This window comes from Sporothrix schenckii, assembly GCF_000961545.1.
Source record: "Sporothrix schenckii 1099-18 chromosome Unknown Cont43, whole genome shotgun sequence".
In the NCBI taxonomy this organism is placed as follows: domain Eukaryota; kingdom Fungi; phylum Ascomycota; class Sordariomycetes; order Ophiostomatales; family Ophiostomataceae; genus Sporothrix; species Sporothrix schenckii.
Genome location: NW_015971144.1, coordinates 2,104,140 through 2,121,586, shown reverse-complemented (window position 1 = coordinate 2,121,586; position 17,447 = coordinate 2,104,140). Strand labels below are relative to the sequence as shown.

Below are 17,447 nucleotides of genomic sequence, written 5' to 3'. Positions count from 1 at the left end.
CTATGTTTGAATTCGTTGGGCTTCGTTTGGCTGTGTCTCGCCCCTACGCATCATCGTCAAACCATGCGCCCGGCATGCCACCGCCTCCACTCCCGCCCGGACTTTGCCGTGGCGCTGACGCGGGCGTGTCCGCGGCTGTGGGTGCTGGCTCGGCGTAGTCTTCGTCCTCGGCCACCTCAAACTCGTCGTCGTACTCGTCGTCCTCGTCGTACTCGTTGTCATCCTCGTCGTCATCATCATCAGCCTCCTCCACTTCAATCAGCTGCCCCGGCATCAGGAAATCGTCCGGCAGCACCGGCATCTGGCGGTGCCCGCCATGCTGCCGGTCGCTCGCCGCCATGATCCAGGGCCGCACCTGCGACCGGTTGGAGAACTCGTTGGCTTCGCGCGCGGGCGGCAGCGGGTCAAAGTCGTAGTTGGGCGCCGCGTGGAGCATGTCGCGGGGCACGAGCGCCATGAGCGCCGGCGTGCCGTCCAGGTACACAAAGCGCGCGAGGCTGAGCGTCATGGGCGGCGCCGGCGGCAACGTCGCGGCGTCGACCTTGGGCTGTGCGGACAGGCCGTCGGCCACCTCGCGGAGGAGCGCGCGCGCCTGGGGCGCGTCCCACAGCTCCTTGGCGAGGTGCACGTACAGCTGCGTGTAGAGCGTCTCCCGGTCGTCGCGGGGCGGGACACCCCAGACGGCCCGCGGCACGTCGAGACCCAGCGCCTGGAACAGCGCACCGTACAGCCAGGGCAGACGCGCCATGCCGCGGGCCAGGGCCGTCTTTGCGCCGTCCACATCCTTTGTCTGCAAAAGGGCCGGCACGAGCGACTGCCGGATGTAGTCGCGCATCGAATTGTTGCGCAGAGCCGGGACCGTCTCGTCCTCTTCCCCCTCCTCCTTCTCCCCCTCGTCGCTGCCATTCCTCGGCGTGCCCAGGTAGGACACCAGCCAACGCGCTTCAAACGCCCGCACGGCCAGCGCCTGCGCATACAGCACCAGCGCATACTCGTCGTGCGGCATCAGGCTCATAAACAGCTTCGTCCACGCCAGCGCCGTGCGGTAGGTGCCGCGCGCCATCAGGCTGCGCACGTAGTGGTAGCCCGCGAGCAGAAACTGGCGGTTCTCGGGCCGGTAGAAGCTCAGGCGCGCGCGGCCCTCGGCCAGCGTCTGCCGGAACGACGACAGCGTCGACCGGCCAAACGAAAAGAGCGCCCGCTCGCAGAGGTCGGCCGCCAGCGACGCGTTCTGGTCCTGCAGCTTGGCCACGCGGCTGATTTGGATCAGCGACGCAATGTGGAACGGGTGGTCCCGCAGGAACTGAATCAGCGGCTGCGGGTTGTGCATCATCACCAGCGTGAAGAACTCGTCTTCCAGGACCACGTACGCCGGGCTGTGCACAAACGCATACTCTACGACGCCCCGCCCCGCCGCTGTCCCTGGCACCACCTTGGCATCCGTCACCTGCCGCATTGCCAGCCCGCCCGACGTCCCCCGCGGCCACGTGTCCTTCCACTGGATAAACGGGTTGCGCTTGGCCACCAGGCCGGCCATACCGCCCGCAGACGGCAGCCGCTGCCCGTTGGCGCCCACGTACACCATCCCACGCGGCGGCGGCGGCGGCGCGCGCAGAAACGACTCGAGGTCCATCATGACCACGTTCGGGTTGCCGCCCTCGCCCGCCTCGCCCGCCTCGCCGCGCGGCCGCCCGGGCACGCCCAGCGCATCGTCTGCGGCCGCCGCCTGCACAATGTCGCGCCCAAACACCTCGCGCAGCTCGTTGAGCACGCGCAGGTCCGCAAAGCTGACCCGGATGTCGTGGGCGGCGGCGTCGAGGGTGCGTCTGTTGTTGCTGTGGGGTCCGCCTGCCTGGTCTGCGGTGCCCGCCTTGGCCCCCTCTTTCAGCCGCAGCTCTTCGAGGGCACGGTCAATCTCGTCGAGGCCGTCCGGTGCTGTCGGTGCCGTAGCTGCTGCTGCTGCTGCTGGCTTGCCTCCCTTGCCCTTCTTCTTCTTCTTTTTCTTCTTGCCCGCTTTTGGTGCTGGTCGAGCCGCGTCGCTGGCGTCCTTGACCTGTGGCTGCTGCTCGTCTGCCTCGTCGTCGTCCTTTTCCTTCTCGTCGTCGTCGTCGTCGCCCTCGTCGCCTAATGCGGCAAATGCAGCAAACACGTTCTTGGGCCGTGGTCGCGTGTCGACGTCGGCTTCGTCCTCATCGTCGTCGATGCCGTCGTTGTTCTCGTTGGCCTCGTCCGCATGGGCACGGCCCGACGTCTGCGCTCTCTTCTCTTCCTGCGCGCGCAACTTCTTCAATTGTCGGCTCGACATGGCTGCAGTTGTGCTTGTGCGGTGGTGAGACGCGTGAATGAAGAGTGCGATGGAGATGCAGGTCACGTCAAATCTTTTAGCGGTCCCCCAGTGCTAAGGATGCTGAATTACGTAGTTGGCCGCTGCGCTGCACCGAACAGTCACCGGTGACCCCGCCAGAGTGCTGTCAACTTTTTAGTGGAGCTTGCTTATGTAAGAGAGGAACTTCAAACGAACGACGACGCAGACGACCACTCAATGCATTGTCCTCGAAAGACTTTTCATTCAAAACCCCGTTGCTATGCAAGACAAGCCCCGATGGGGTCAAGCCGTCATGGATAAAATACAAACTCCAAAATGACATACGCAATGTGCGAGACGGCCATCCTCCACGGCCGTTTCCTCGCCGTTTCCTCACCTTCTTCACCGCCGCCATGTCTGCCAAAACTTGTACCACGGCACGCCGTCGCCGCCGTCGCCGCGCTCCCGCTTGCTGCCGCTGCGGCGCTGCGACCAGACGCGCCAGTAGTAGACGGGCACGCCGGCCAGCACAAAGCCCACGACAATGACCGTCTGCAGCGGCTGGCCAAAGACGGCGCGGCTCAACAGGAAGAGCGAGACGCAGCAAAAGATGATGGGCGTCGTGATCCACACCTTGTAGGGCCGCTCCAGGTGCGGCTCCTTGACGCGCAGGACGATGAGGCCGAGGACGGTCAAAAAGTAAAACGTGTAGCCGGCGACGCCGTAAAACGTGAGCAGCGTGCCGAACTCGCCCACAAAGACGTAGATGCACGTCAGCGCGCAGTTGAGCGCGAGCGCGTAGATGGGCGTGAAGAAGAGGCCCGTGTCCTCGTCGGCCACGAGGCGCGCAAACAGGCGGCCGAACCAGGAGCGGCTGTGCGGCGCGTGGATACGTGTGCGGAGACGGCCGCCGCTGCCGCCGCCGCCGCCACTGCTACCCCCGCCCAAGGCCCCCAACGGACCGCCGCCTGCGCCGCCGGCCTCGTCGCCCGCGCCCAGGCCGATCCGCCCAAACACGGCCGGCAGGTAGCCCTCGCGGCCGGCGACGTACACGAGCCGGCTGCTAGTAAACGTCGAGCTGTTGAGGGCGCCAAAGCACGAGGCACTGACGACGAGCGCAAAGACGAGGGCGCCGACGGGGCCAAAGACCTTGGCGCCGAAGACGACGGCGACGGTGTTGGTGGCGTTGATGGCGTCGAGCGACAGGACCAAGAAGTAGGCCACGTTGGCCAGCACATAGCAGCCAATGACGAGCGGCATGGCCGTGTGGATGACGCGCGGCAGGTCGCGGCGCGGGTTCCGGAACTCGCCGACGACGTAGTTGGTGTTGTCCCAGCCGTCAAAGGCCCAGAGCCCCGCGTACACGGCGACGGCCCAGGCCGACGCGTCCAGGTTCGTGCCGGCAAACCACGCGCGCGTCTTCCAGTCGAGGCTCGGCTGCCCCGCATACGCGTAGCCCGTGGCGGCCACGACGATGCCCGTGACGGTGACGCCCAGCAGCGCCACGAACTTGAGGAACATGAGCAGGTCGTTGACGCGCGTGCCCAGCTTGGTGGAGACGCTGTTCATGAGCGTCACCAGCAGCACGCCCAGCAGCGCCACGGACTTGTTGATCCAGGGGCTGACGTCGACGGCGTCGGCACCCACGACGGCGCGCACCAGGTACTCGCCCATGATGAGCGCGATGATGGCCGCGCTGCCGGGCTTGAGCACCAGCACGGCAACCCACGTAAACAAAAACCCAAACAGCTCGCCCAGGATCTTGGCCAGGTACACCTGCGACCCGCCGTTGAGCGGGATCGCCCCGCCCAGCTCCGCATAGCTCGCCGCGCCCGTCCACGCCAGCACGCCCGCCACCACCCACACCAGCAGCGCCGCGCCGGGCGACCCGACGTTGGCGTTCACCAGGCTCGGCGACGAGAAGATGCCCGAGCCGATAATCAAGCCAACGATCAGCGACAGCCCGTTGAGATACGTCAGCGTCTTGTGCCGCTCGAGCGAGCCCGCACCCAGCAGACCGCCGCCGCTGCCGGCCGCCGCTGACGTGGGGGCGCCAATGGGCGCGTACCCGTCGCCGCCGGCGGTCGACGACAGGGGAAACAGGTTGGCGGCCAGGTCGAAGCCCGACGAGACGGAGAATGTGCGGCCATGGCCGCCCGGTCGTGCCCCGCTGCCGCTGCCGCTGCCGCCGTATCGTAATGGTCGGTTGCCGTCGTCATTTTCCTCGTCGTAGTCGTCGCTGTCGCGGCGGCCCAGGGCGGCCGGGTTGTGAAAGTCGAGCGGGTCTTCGCGCTCGAGTGACGCCTTGCGCGACGACGAGATGCTGGGCCGCGACGACGCCACGCCGCCGTCGGCACTGCTTGCATTCGAGCCCGCATCGACCTGGCTGGAGCTGGCCAGGGATGCGAGCTCCAGCGAGTCGCGCGTGTGCGGCTGGAGGCTGGCGTATGCGACAGGCATCGGGGGAGGAGGAGGGGGGGAGGCGAAAGAAAATGCAGTGGTCGGAAATGCAGTGGTCGGATTCAGGACGAATATGACGACGGTCGGTTGTTGATCGTCGTTGTCAGGGGATGGGATCACTGTGTGCCTCGGCGCATGGCGGCCACGGGTCGTCGGTTGGGCGGCGCCGTACAATTATGAAGCTGCAGCGGTCGTCCGCGATCGTCGCGGGCGACAGAGCTGTCCAAAGCAAGAGTCAACAGAAACAAGATGCTTGAAAGTCGCCGTCGTGTGCCAAGATGCAAGCGCTGGATTAATGCCGTAGTAGGGAATGCGCCGTGTGAAGAAGGACAAATGGAAATGCTATACGTCCGGTGCGCCTCGTCGTTGCAGAAAACTCGTGGCAGTCGTCAGAGTGGAAGAGAAGACGCTGGTGATGAAATCATCAAAATGCATCAAAAATGCATCCAGGCGATGTTTGGGAATCGTCCGTGGCTAAGTGGCTAGTAAGCCGTCCAGATCTTGCTCGAAAAGGCAGGGGCCAGATCTGTGGCACAAAGCAAGGGCTGCCTTCCGAAAACGTCGCCCCTGGCGGGCCTGTTGGAGGTGCCTTTTGGAAGGAGCATTCGGCGCGCACAGGACAGAACAGGCAGCTGCGCCAACCAATGACAGTGCGGAAGGAGCAAGTGGCACCGAATAAAAGCCAAAAAATACGACAGCCAGCACTGGCCCCTTCTGGTTTTGGCAGGAGCTTGTGCGTCCAGAGTGGCTCCAGTGGATTCTGGTGAAATAGGGTCATTTTACCATCTCCAGTGTCCGTTCTCAGGGGGAGCATAAACACATCCCAATTTGCCCGGTAATAGGAGGACTCTATACTAAATACAACATTCGTCTGGCATTGTTTCCGCATCCCTTTGCACACCTGCAGGCGCTTGGCTTGGCTGGCTTTGCCGTGGATCTACATACGGCGTGCTTGAGATGCATTCAATACTTGTTTCGCCTCCCTTCCCCTTACTCAAATAATGGCGCGAGGACGCTGTTCTGGAACCAGTCACGGTCTTTCATCCAGGCCTTGACCACAAAATCTGTGCCCAGCTGGATGGCCTGTTGGACCTGCTCGGGCGTGCCGGGCAGTGGTCCCGTGGGGGCGCGCCGGATGAAGCAGCCGATGAGCTGGACGCCGGCGTGGATGGCAATGCGGAACGCACGTCGGCGTTTTGTCTTTTCGTCGGCCTCGCCAAAGTAGCCTGACACGAACCCGGTAAGGACGTCCCGTGACGCTTTCGCGCCTCGGAAGTGGTCGCGCTCGACCAGGTCACCGAGCAGCTGGCCAATGTCGTACGCGCGGCGGCCGTACTGCGCAAACTCCCAGTCGACGACGAAGAGCGGCTGCCCAGGCGCATGCGGCTTGAGGTGGCCCTCGTCGGGGAGGAGGATGCTGGAAGAGTTAGCCGTAGCAGACGGAAATGAAGTCGGCCGAGGTGCGCGTTGACTCACTTTCCCGACCAAAAGTCGCCGTGGATGATGCCCCAGTCTTCGTCGTCGTCGTCACCCTCGGCCGGCGGCGTTTTGTCAAACTCGGCGGCTGCCGCGGCTTGCACCGCTTCGAGAATCGGAAGACGATCCCCCAGGGCGTCTGGGAACTGCGCGACCACGCGGACCAGGGCGTCGTACGTGATCTGGCGCTTCAGCCGGCGCATGGGCTCGTTGGCTGCCATGGCCCGCCGGAGCGTCGAACGGGCCGCCCCGCGCTCCGACGTCCAAGCATGAAAGGAGCGCAGCCATGCGCCCAGCGCGACGCCGATGGAGCGACTGAGCTGCGCATCCTGTGCGAGAGCATGCCTCGTCTCTGTCCCTGGGTTGACGGTCGCCAGCAGCATGGACTTGAGGTCGACGGCGGCCGGAAAGTCCTCGAGGACCTGCGTGTTGGTGGCCCGGTCAAACCACAGCAGCCGCGGCGCCTTTGCTTCGAACGGTGCTGCCAGGCCGTCTGAAGACGTCTTGAGCCGTTCCCGTTCCCGTGGGAGGTCGTTCAACGCATTCAGCATCGTCTCTTCAAAGCGCTGCCGCTGTCAGTAATTACCAGGAGGCATAGATGCGCACCATTCGCAGCGTTCGCAGCGACGACGTACAGATCGCGTCACGTCCAAGGGAAAGTCCTTGTTCGCTGCCGCATAGTCGGTCGCATGCTTGATGACGATGCTCGGCGCCCCGTCGGCTGTCGGATGCGCAAGCACGCCCCGGAAGACAAAGTTGGTTGTTCCGCTCGTGAGCGCTGTGAGTGGACCGGTGCAGGCAAACGGCGTCGGTGCCAGGCGAGCCAATAGAGCCTGCTGCAGCACGTCCTTTTCTTCGTCTGTCGGCGGGGCCATTGCGTTCCGATGTATGACGGAGCAGTTGGACGACGATTCACTCGACGGTGGGCATTCTTTCGGCCTCTCGTCACAACGGCCATGGTATGGCCTCCAGCTGTCGACGCTGCCAAGAACAGCCTCTCGTGCGCCTGCTTCGCATGTGAGTCACAGTTCAGCCTGTATTTCGTCCCAGAGGACCACTAGCTTTGCAGTCTCATGTCGCCTTGATAACGTTAAAACGCCCCAGTCCAATGCTGCCCGTCTTGCATCATCGACGCCAGATTGTAGCCAGTGCCACCTGCCGTTGTTAGTGGCTGTTTTGGGCAGGAGCGCTAACCCCACTCGAGACCCCACGCGACCAGCTGCCTGTAAAATGACGGCAGGTACAGTTTGCAGCTCCTGCCTTATCGCGCGATAAGAAAAGGCCCACCAAACAGCAGCAGAAACAACGGATCTCAATTGGCCTTCACTGTCCATTGGCCTTCACTCACCACTCTGCCAACCGTCACCGTGTCTCCAAGGACCATGCCCTCACCACCATGCCGCTCTCCAATGGACGATTCCTAGGCAGCGTGCCGGTACAAGCAGCATTGCGTCGACGGCTGGCGTCTCGGGCGCACCGCGGCTGCTGGACCACCTCTGCCGGCCTCGTCACAAATCTCGTCACAAATTCGGCCACAAATTCGGCCACATCACCTCTCGTCACCCACAGCGCGTGTCAGCAGAGACGCGGCCACGCCGACGCCGCAGGGTCCCATCACGGACACCACAAAGTCGACTTGCTAGCACTCGACCAGAAATGGCAGGCAAAATGGGTGGCTGCCGCCGAGTCGGCTTCGTCTGACACATCTTTGCCATCCTCCTCCTTCTCCTCCTCCTCCGCAACCTCGCCGCGCCCTTTCAAATATGTCCTCCCCATGTTTCCCTACCCCTCGGGCAACCTCCACCTGGGCCACCTGCGCGTCTACGCCATTGCCGACGTCGTCGCCCGCTTCTACCGCCTGCAGGGCCACGACGTGCTGCTGCCCATGGGCTGGGACTCCTTTGGCCTCCCCGCCGAGAACGCCGCACGCGAGCGCGGCGTGCAGCCGGCCACGTGGACGCGCGCCAACATCGAACGCATGCGTGCGCAGCTCGACCGCATGAACGGCAGCTGGGACTGGTCGCGGCAGCTGTCGACGTGCGAGCCCGACTTCTACAAGCACACCCAGCGCCTCTTTTTGCTGCTGCACAAGCGCGGGTTGGCATACCAGGCCGAGGCCGAGGTCAACTACGACCCCGTCGACCAGACCGTCCTGGCGAACGAGCAGGTCGACGCCCAGGGCCGCTCGTGGCGGTCCGGCGCCGTCGTCGAGAAGCGGCGCCTCAAACAATGGTTCCTGCGCATCTCCGCCTACCGCGAGGCCCTGCTGGCCGACCTCGCCGTGCTGGCCGAGAACGACGCCTGGCCCGAGCGCGTGCTCGCCATGCAGCGCCACTGGCTGGGCCGCTCGACGGGCGCGCTCGTCAAGTTCCCGCTGCTCGCGTACGGCCAGGGCGTGCCGTCGGCGCTGGAGGTGTACACGACGCGCATCGACACGCTGCTCGGCGTGCAGTACGTCGCGCTGGCCGCGTCGCACCCGGTCGTGCAGACGCTCGCCCAGTCGGACCCGGAGCTGCAGGCCTTCTTGGACACCCTGCCCGCGCTGCCGCCCGACGCCAAGGTCGGCTATCTGCTGCCGCACCTGCGCGCCATCAACCCGCTGGCCTACCACGACAGCACCCCCGACGCCGCCAAGGAGTCCCTGCCCGTCTACGTCGCGCCCTACGTGCTGGGCGACTACGGCGAGGGCGCCGTCATGGGCGTGCCGGGCCACGACGTCCGCGACCATGCGTTTTGGCGCCAGCACCGCGGCGCCGACCCTGTGCGCTTCGTGCTCGCCGCGTCGGAGGACGAGGCCACCACGGTGCTCGACGTCGACAAGGACGACAAAACGGACGACAAGGCGGACAACACGGCCAACGGCGACGCACCGTACGTCGGCCACGGCTACATGACGGCCCACAGCGGTCCCTTCCAGGGCCGCCCGTCCCAGGAGGCGGGCGCCCAGCTGCTGGCGATGCTCGAGGCCGCCGGGCTGGCCACGGCCACGGAGCGCTGGCGCCTGCGCGACTGGCTCGTCAGCCGCCAGCGCTACTGGGGCGCCCCCATTCCCATCATCCACTGCGACCGCTGCGGCGCCGTGCCCGTGCCCGAGACGGACCTGCCCGTGACGCTGCCCGACGTCGAGCCGCATTTCGCCGCCAAGGACGGCGGCAACCCGCTGGCATCGCCTGCCGCCGCCGACTGGGCCCATGTGCCCTGCCCGTCGTGCCACGGCCCCGCCAAGCGCGACACCGACACCATGGACACCTTTGTCGACTCGAGCTGGTACTACATGCGCTTTGTCGACCCGCACAACGCCGACGCCCCCTTTGCTGCCGACAAGGCCGTGCAGAACCTGCCTGTCGACCTGTACCTGGGCGGCATCGAGCACGCCATCCTGCACTTGCTGTATGCGCGCTTCATCTACAAAGTGCTAATGACGTCGGAATTGGTCGGCGCGCCGCCGGCCGGTGAGAGTCAGGCTGCCACGGACACGTCCTCCTCGACACCCATCCACGAGCCCTTCGCCCGCCTCATCACACAGGGCATGGTCCACGGCAAGACACTCGTCGACCCGGACACCGGCCGCTACCTGCTTCCCAGCGAGGTGGACACCGCCGACGACCCCGCCCGTCCCATTGTCCGCGCCACCGGCCGACCCGCCGCCGTCGCCTACGAGAAGATGAGCAAGTCCAAGCACAACGGCGTCGACCCCACCGACACCATTGCGCGCCACGGCGCCGACGCCACGCGCGCCCACATGCTCTTCCAGGCGCCCGTCGCCGACGTCCTCAACTGGGACGAGGACAAGATCACGGGCGTCACGCGCTGGCTCGGCCGTGTCCACGACCTCGTCGTCGCCCTGCCCGAGGTGGACGCAAAGGAGGCACAGTCGACAACGTCTGTGGCCGACGACTTAAAGGCCCGCCGCAGCAACACAAACAGCAGCGATATGGCCCGCTGGGACGCCGACGCGGCGGTCTGGCGCGAGGTGCAGACCACCATTGCCTCGGTGACGGCCTCGTACACGCGCATCTACGCGCTCAACACCGTCGTGTCGGATCTCATGCGCCTGTCCAACACGCTGGTGGCGGCCCAGGAGGCTGGCGTCGTCACCCCCTCGGTCCTGCGCGCCGCGGTGTCCGCCGTCGTGCGCATGGTCGCCCCGATCACGCCTGCCTTTGCCGAGGAGTGCTGGAGTCGGCTGGAGCCGTCGTCGGCCGGCTTGTTCGGTTCAACGCCGAACCCAGCGGCGGCGCCCAACAACGTCTTCCCCCGCGAAGACGGCTCCGCTGCCTGGCTGCAGCCGCGCCTGCAAAACTGCGCCGTCCAGATCAACGGCAAGCTGCGGTGCGCGGTCGACATCCCCCGCGCGCCGGCCGACCTGCAAGGCCAGGCTCTCGGTGCTTGGCTTGCCGACGCCGTCCTGGCCACCGACGAGGGCCGCGCCCGGCTAGCGGGCGACGGCCGCGTCGACATTCGCCAGGCCAAAAAGACCATTGTCGTCCGCAACGGCAAGTTGGTCAATTTTGTTTTCTAAGTGGGCAAAGAAAAGAAAAAAGAAGAAAAACGAAGAAAAAAGAAGAAAAAAAAGGACAAAGGACATAAGGGTATCCATGTATATAAATGTAACATACTATCACATATCATCTTACGCCGCACAACACCGTCACCTCCGCCGTATAAACACGGACCGGCCATGGCCGCTGCCTTTAATAGCGACAGTCCGTCCAGCCACTGTGACGGACCGGTCGAGGTCGTCTACGTCCACAATGTCCGGCTGGTCCGCCCAGATCTCCACCTCGAGAAGAGACGGCGACGCATTTGCCGACGCCTTTGCCGCCGCCTTTGCCAACGCCAATGCCACCACACGCTCGGCCTGTTCTAGCCCGCCGGTCTCGCACAACAGTATTCGCGCATCCAGCCGCGCGGCAAGGTCCAACAGGCGCACATAGAATACGTCCTCGGCGGCGGCGGCGGTGGCGTCACGATACGGTTGGCCATGGTTGTTGTCGAGGGACGCCCGCACCACGTCAGGCACCTGTGCCAGCTTCGGTTCGAACAGGCGGACGGACCGGGCTGTGTCGCGTGCAAAGCCGTCCGTCGAGACGTACGGCGGGTTGGACACCAGGACGTCGAGGCGCGGGGACTGTGCCCCGTCCGTCTGCTGCAGCAGATTTTGAACGGCCGGCTCGTGCAGCCAGTCGTCGTCGGCAAACAAATCGCCCTGGACAAAGCGGACCGACGACGCCGACCGGGACGAGGCCGTGGACGATCCCTCCTGTCCGGACGCAAGCCCATTCCGGACGGCATTGGCTCGGGCCAGGGACACGGCGGCTGGCACCAGGTCGACGCCGACGACGCGCACCGGCGCCCTACGCGCTGCCTCGGCCCGCTGGCGCAGCCGGGCATACAGCAGCAGGGCAATGCAGCCCGTTCCTGTGCACGCATCAAGGATCGTGATCGGTGCCTGTAGCGCCCCATGGGAGGACTCTCGCGCCCTCTCCTGCAACAGCAAGTCGGCGAGGTGCATGGAATATGCTTCTGGTTCGGGTCTGTCGGCAGGCATCAGCAAGACTGTGCGAAAAAAGCGAAAGAAGCGAAAGAAACCCAATGCTCACCTCGGAATCAAGACACCTCGCCGGCAGAGAAGATCCAGCGGCCCAAACGGCTGCGTCCCCAGGACGTACTGCAAAGGCTCGCCACGGCCACGCCTCCGACACAGCGCGAGGACCTTCTGCCGCCCTTTGGCGCTGCGCCGTCGGCTCGGCCTCCGCCCAGCGTCGGCCGTTTTCGTGTCCGGTCCATCCACGTGCGCCTGGATCCAGCGAAGCTCCGTCAGCGCCGACGGTAGGTCACGACAGACGGGCAGCAGCAGGGCTGCGCCCGGCGAGAATCGGCGTGCACCCCAAAACAGCGACGGCCGGAGACGGGGCATGAAACGGGCGGTCGCAATGTCGTCGGACTCGGAGCTCCGCGTTATGCAATTGTGCGTCGCAAGACATCGACGGTCTCGACCAGTCTTTTTGCTTTTGGAGAAGGGGGTCCTTGCCGTGGCGCTCTGCCCGCTAATGCGTTCTGTGCCTGCCTGTAAGGCTGAATTGGTGGCTGTTCCAGAAGCAGGCACGACTGCGAAACAAATCACATTCGAGAGGGAAAGAGCACCCCTGGCATGGTTGCGCACAGTGGCCCGCCTAGTTCATTTTAGTGCCAACGCCCATTTTTGCAGAAAGAACGACCCTTTACGTCTTGGCGCCGTGCACAATTGGGCTGCTCATTGTTCTGGCAGGAACGACCGACGCCAGAAGGAATACCAGGCCAAAACCAATTGTAAACGAAATGATATTGAGCATACGCCGTACGGCGCCAGAAATCATCGGCAGGTGCCAGAAATAGCAGCAACACTAGAGTAGTCTGAGTGGTGTGCCCCGCAGACCCTGGCCGATTGCAGCGAACACGAGAACACGTTACGAACTCACTGACACTCGTACCTTCCGCATGTCCCAGCGGCTGAATCCTTCGATAGAACAGCCTGGATAAGGAGAGAAGGCGCGACCGAGAAAGGAGAGTGGGCAAAGGAAGGAGCCACGCAGAAAATTCAGCACTGGGCAGAGGTACCCAGGATCTGCAAACAGAGAAAGACCAGGCAAACCGCTCATGAAATACCACGCACTTCGTAAACATCACTACAATCCCCGCCCCTTAACAATGGTGTGCCCGGTGCTATGCTATCGGCTACTGTGGATCAGCTACGTTTCGAGCCACAACCTGCTCCCGGCTGCCTCCTTCCTTTTTTAACTGGGCTTTGAGGAAATGGGTTAAGGAAGGAGCGGAGCGCCAAGGACACTGTATCTTACGTCGTCGTTGTAATGGGTTGTAATGGCAGGCACGTGTAGGTCGTGCAGGGAAGGAAGGAAGGATTGGGGACAAAGCAGAGACAGGAACCAGTCATCAATTCGTTGCCTGCATGGACACTAAAACGCAAATCCATCTCGAAACAACAAAAAAGCAAGAAACGAGATAAGCGACAATCGGCCTAACAACGCAAAGACAAACAATACAGCTCTCGCGTCAACAAGCAGGCCCCAATCCGACAACTAAAAGGGACCAAGTTAAAGTCAATCGACAAAAGCTTGGCAGCGAAACCGTCGCACGCTGCTGCCTTAGCCGCAAAAGACACAACAGCAAAGATCCGAACATACGGAGCATTCCTGTGTCTCTCCAGCCTGGGCGCAGGAACCGACGAAAGGGTCGAGCGAGGCTTGGCTGACGGATGCCATTTTGCCATTTCGCCATTTCAAACTCGCTAATTTCCCCGTTCCCCGTTCGGTCCAGCGAGCGGGCGACGGCGTCCACGTTTCCGCGATAGACGAGAGCAAGAAGAGGAAAAAGTACAAAGTGCAGAGGACATCGAAAAGAGAAGAGCAAAAACGCCTGGGCGTAAGCAGAGCGCAGTCTTGCTCCATACTTTTGAGTTGTCAAATTTCAGACGCTGCGTCTCTCGCCCCACGACAGCGACAGCAAACAACAAACGAGACGGGACGACCAGCCAGAGATGACAAACCAGGGCGACGAAGGATAGACAACAACGATTGACAACAACGATAAACAACGATAAACAACGACGATAGACAACGACGATAGACAACGATAGACAACGGCACGAAGCAACGCAACACGCGCCAGCCACCACCGTCGCCGCTCCCTAGCATGTTGCCGCCGCACGCCGTCCTCTGCACTCGGCCGACCAGCGAACGCGGCCGGTAGAGGCCCGACGAGAGCTCGAGCTCCTGACGGCGAGACAATACAGAAACGCGATTCGAGACGACGGGCCAAGTGAATGGGCCGCCGACCAACGTGAAATGGCCAGCCAGACCAATCCCACCATGGACACGTCCACGTCCACCTCCGCCTCCACACCTACCTCTAGAGCCACGCCCACGCCCACGCCCACGCCCACCGAGACCGTTGGCTCGCTGCTCGCCGCCATCGCCACGGCTCTCCAGGACGTCCTACGCATCCTCATGTTCGCCGACAAGCGCGGCTGGGGACCCGACGAGTTCGAGCAGGTCCGCGCCGTCGAAGAAGCACTCGACGAGGCCAAGCGCGACTTCCAGGCCATGGCCCCGCTCGTCAACGGCCAGTTCTACTATGAAAACGACCGGAAACGTATGCCTTGTCCTCCTTCCATTTGGTTTTTTTCGTTGTTTACATACATACTCGTGTGCCATTCAACTAACAATCCCAGCCGAATCGCTCGCCGAGCTGTCTTCATTACGCGGCTACTTCGAAGACCACACACAGCTCTTCCGCGACTGGATACGATCGGGCGGACCCATCAACCCGCTCTGGGTGCGCGAGACCGTCCACCTGCGCCGCCAGTTGCACCGCGCACAGTGCCGCGCCGCACGCCGCATATTCAACGCTGAACACGAGGCCGGCGATGGCAGCGGCAGCGGTGCTCGCTGCTTGGGTGCGTTCCTGGTGTACCGCCGATTTCGCGAGCAGGAAGACCTCCGGAAACAACAAGTCCGTGACCAGGCATACCAAAAACAAGACGGGAGCAGCGGCCAGAACGGTAGCCAGTCCCAAACCATACCAAGCACCCCGGCATGGAAGCAGCAGCTGCCACAGCTACGGGCGCGCGAACGGCGGATGTTTGCTGGCCAAGAGCGGTTCCGCGGCCGGACAGCATACAATGACACGCACGACGACGAAGGTGACAGCCTCGAGATGACACCACAACCCCGACATGCTCCCCCTCCGCCCCAAAACGCAAGCGCCAATCCAGCCTCAGCAAGGCCTCTCCTCAAATCAGCTATGAAAGCATCGACAAGAGCACCATCTATACCAGCAGCGATCCCCGCACCTGCACCAATGTCGACGTCTGCAACGACACCACTACCTACACCCTCCACCTTTACCGGCTCGTTTGAGCCGGCACAAACAACGATACCCCTCCACCCCGACGAACCTCCTTCTCCGCCACCGAAACCACCAACACTCGAGGAACTTGTGCCCTACTGCAACGCCGTCGGCACGTTTGAACGCTTTGGCGACCGTGACATTGCCTTCATCTGCGACTTCTGCGATGGCCATATCGTATGGGAGGATGTGCAGCGATTGCCCACGACACGTCTACCGCCTGCCGCCATCTCCTCGTCTTCCACACCCGCCACCTTTCCACCATTTACCGCCCCGAAAACGACGGCATCCGCACAAGCCACACCACTACCAACCTTTCGACGACCGTCCGCACAGCTGTCGTCAATACCACAGCCAGCTTCGTCTGCTGTGTCTGCTGTGCTCGCTGCGCCCGATGGTGAGGGCGGTGAAGACGACTACCCGCGGTGGCAGGCGACCACGGTGGCCGTGTCCGATACCAGCACACAACGCACCGTTGTGTTTGCACCACTGGCGATAGCGAACCACCTGCCGCCGATGACGGGCGACTGGGAAGCGCGGCTGTGGTGCCCGTACTGTGACGAGTACCTGTATTTCGACAGTGCCGAAGGGGACCAGACCAAGTATGCGCAGGACGAGCACGGCTTCCCGTCGCTCACAGACTTCCAGCTGCACCTGGAGTGGCACCACACGGCATTGCCCATGCCAGCACTATCCATGCCAGCATTGCCTGCAGCGTCAAATAATTGTGTACTAATGTGAGGTGGATTTTGTGCCTTTTCCTCACACTTTTGCTTTGGTTGTTTCTTGCTGCTGTCTTGTTTCTTCTGGCTTCTTTTTTTTCTTCCTTTTTCTCTTCACCATCTCTCATGATCATGACAGCGTTTGAGCGACAGCATTCTTTGGTCACTGGATTTCCGGATATTTGGAGCCTCGTCTCTTTTCATTCTATATTCAATTTATGTCTTGTGTCTTTCTTCTTTGTGACATGTACTGTATTTCACTGTTAACCTCAATACCGCACGGCTCCTGACTCGTGGGGTCTCTCAAGTTGACGTTTCATTTCAATTTTACCTTTATTTCGCGTGCATATACTGCCTCCTTCTCAACCGTAAAACGTACATACAACCACCATCGGAAGGAGTTTGTTCTTTGCTCTCGCTTCTACGTAATTTTACAATGTACAATGTCCTCTCAATGTGCTCCGTGAACGTTGCACAACACCCGTTTTTATTAAATGTTTTGATCATCACCACACCCAACATCCGTACGCCGCCTACATCGACCGCAGGTAGTTGCTCTCCTTGATCTTGGCCCGCCGCTCTTTGCGCATCGCCACCCGCAGCTCCTTGCGCTTGCCTGCCGCCGCCAGCGTGTCCTCCAGCTGCGTCGGCGCCGGCTGGCCCTCGGCCCGCTCCGCGCCCACCGGCAGGTTGACCGTCTGGTGCTGCAGGGGGATCTTGGGCGCCAGGGCCGTCAGGTCGCCCGTCGCCAGCACCTTGGCCTCGAGCTCGCGCTGCCGCCGCAGCGCCATGCGCCGCTGCTTTTTGCTCTTGGCTATAAGACAAAGACGGTTAGACGCGGACGTTGTCCACAAGGCATCCGCCGGGCCATAGGAGGTACTTACAAAACTCATCACCAGCGTCGGCGTCTTCGGTCGTGGCGGCCTTCTTCATGACATCGAGGCAGTTCCACAGCCACGACGGGTACTCCTCGTCCCGCAGGGCAACAGGGTCCGTCCTACCCTTGGTGTAGTTGAGGCCCACGAGCACGGTGCCCTCGGGGCACGACGACAGCGCCGCCGGGGCTGCATCCGCCTCGGCGGCTGGGGCGGCGGCCGCGGCAGCGGCAGCGCCGTCTTGTGATGGTGTGTCGGCAGGGGCGGCGTTGTGAGAGACGGAGGAGGTCGAGAAGAAGGAGGAGGAGGAGGAGGAAGACGATGCGGTGGGGGTGTGTAATGAGGACGATGTTGCTGTCCGGCGTGATGCGACTGCAAAAGTCGAGGAAAAGCGAGCTGGCGCGGCCGCAGCCACCGCTCGCCGCAGCAGGGCGGTCCGGCAGGCGTTCATTGTGTGTGTGGAGGGGCAATTGAGAGGGTATGGGCCGCGCCAAAGGCGATTGCTGTCGTCGTCGTCGTCGTCGTCGTCGTCGTCGATTGTTCGTAGCCTTTGGTCGCACGACGTTATTAGCACTTGAGGCGCGAGAAAGCTCTTTTCTGTCCACAGGCCCCGTTTTTTTTTTGGTAGGGTTCGGACGGGCCTGTAATTTTCGGCGTTAGCCCGTCTGTTAGACATCTTAGACACGAGCAGTCCATAGCCTC

The 17,447-nt window shown here is 62.7% G+C and overlaps 8 protein-coding genes across 8 annotated transcripts; 3 read left to right on the top strand and 5 right to left on the bottom strand.

The window, feature by feature from the left end:
• Positions 1-43: 43 nt before the first annotated feature.
• Positions 44-2,305, bottom strand: SPSK_02281 (nulp1-pending protein; the record flags this gene model as incomplete). Its single annotated transcript, XM_016729153.1, has 1 exon — positions 44-2,305. The coding sequence occupies one exon, from the start codon at positions 2,303-2,305 to the stop codon at positions 44-46; it is 2,262 nt and encodes a 753-aa protein (XP_016589419.1).
• A 402-nt stretch (positions 2,306-2,707) lies between these two features.
• Positions 2,708-4,765, bottom strand: SPSK_02320 (amino acid permease family protein; the record flags this gene model as incomplete). Its single annotated transcript, XM_016729192.1, has 1 exon — positions 2,708-4,765. The coding sequence occupies one exon, from the start codon at positions 4,763-4,765 to the stop codon at positions 2,708-2,710; it is 2,058 nt and encodes a 685-aa protein (XP_016589418.1).
• A 440-nt stretch (positions 4,766-5,205) lies between these two features.
• Positions 5,206-5,532, top strand: SPSK_02852 (uncharacterized protein; the record flags this gene model as incomplete). The annotated part of the gene is made up of 1 exon (XM_016729715.1): positions 5,206-5,532. The coding sequence occupies one exon, from the start codon at positions 5,206-5,208 to the stop codon at positions 5,530-5,532; it is 327 nt and encodes a 108-aa protein (XP_016589417.1).
• Positions 5,533-5,755: 223 nt separating this feature from the next.
• Positions 5,756-7,116, bottom strand: SPSK_02523 (uncharacterized protein; the record flags this gene model as incomplete). Its single annotated transcript, XM_016729392.1, has 3 exons — positions 5,756-6,182; positions 6,242-6,813; positions 6,877-7,116. 3 exons carry the CDS (start codon positions 7,114-7,116, stop codon positions 5,756-5,758), a joined length of 1,239 nt encoding a protein of 412 aa, XP_016589416.1.
• Positions 7,117-7,637: 521 nt separating this feature from the next.
• On the top strand, positions 7,638-10,763 carry SPSK_02197 (leucyl-tRNA synthetase; the record flags this gene model as incomplete). Its single annotated transcript, XM_016729071.1, has 1 exon — positions 7,638-10,763. The coding sequence occupies one exon, from the start codon at positions 7,638-7,640 to the stop codon at positions 10,761-10,763; it is 3,126 nt and encodes a 1,041-aa protein (XP_016589415.1).
• Positions 10,764-10,892: 129 nt separating this feature from the next.
• On the bottom strand, positions 10,893-12,161 carry SPSK_02554 (HemK family methyltransferase; the record flags this gene model as incomplete). The annotated part of the gene is made up of 2 exons (XM_016729423.1): positions 10,893-11,778; positions 11,845-12,161. 2 exons carry the CDS (start codon positions 12,159-12,161, stop codon positions 10,893-10,895), a joined length of 1,203 nt encoding a protein of 400 aa, XP_016589414.1.
• Positions 12,162-13,933: 1,772 nt separating this feature from the next.
• On the top strand, positions 13,934-15,889 carry SPSK_02339 (uncharacterized protein; the record flags this gene model as incomplete). The annotated part of the gene is made up of 3 exons (XM_016729211.1): positions 13,934-13,986; positions 14,034-14,392; positions 14,472-15,889. 3 exons carry the CDS (start codon positions 13,934-13,936, stop codon positions 15,887-15,889), a joined length of 1,830 nt encoding a protein of 609 aa, XP_016589413.1.
• A 514-nt stretch (positions 15,890-16,403) lies between these two features.
• On the bottom strand, positions 16,404-17,196 carry SPSK_02721 (ribosomal protein l37, mitochondrial; the record flags this gene model as incomplete). The annotated part of the gene is made up of 2 exons (XM_016729588.1): positions 16,404-16,684; positions 16,755-17,196. The coding sequence occupies 2 exons, from the start codon at positions 17,194-17,196 to the stop codon at positions 16,404-16,406; spliced, it is 723 nt and encodes a 240-aa protein (XP_016589412.1).
• Positions 17,197-17,447: the final 251 nt, after the last annotated feature.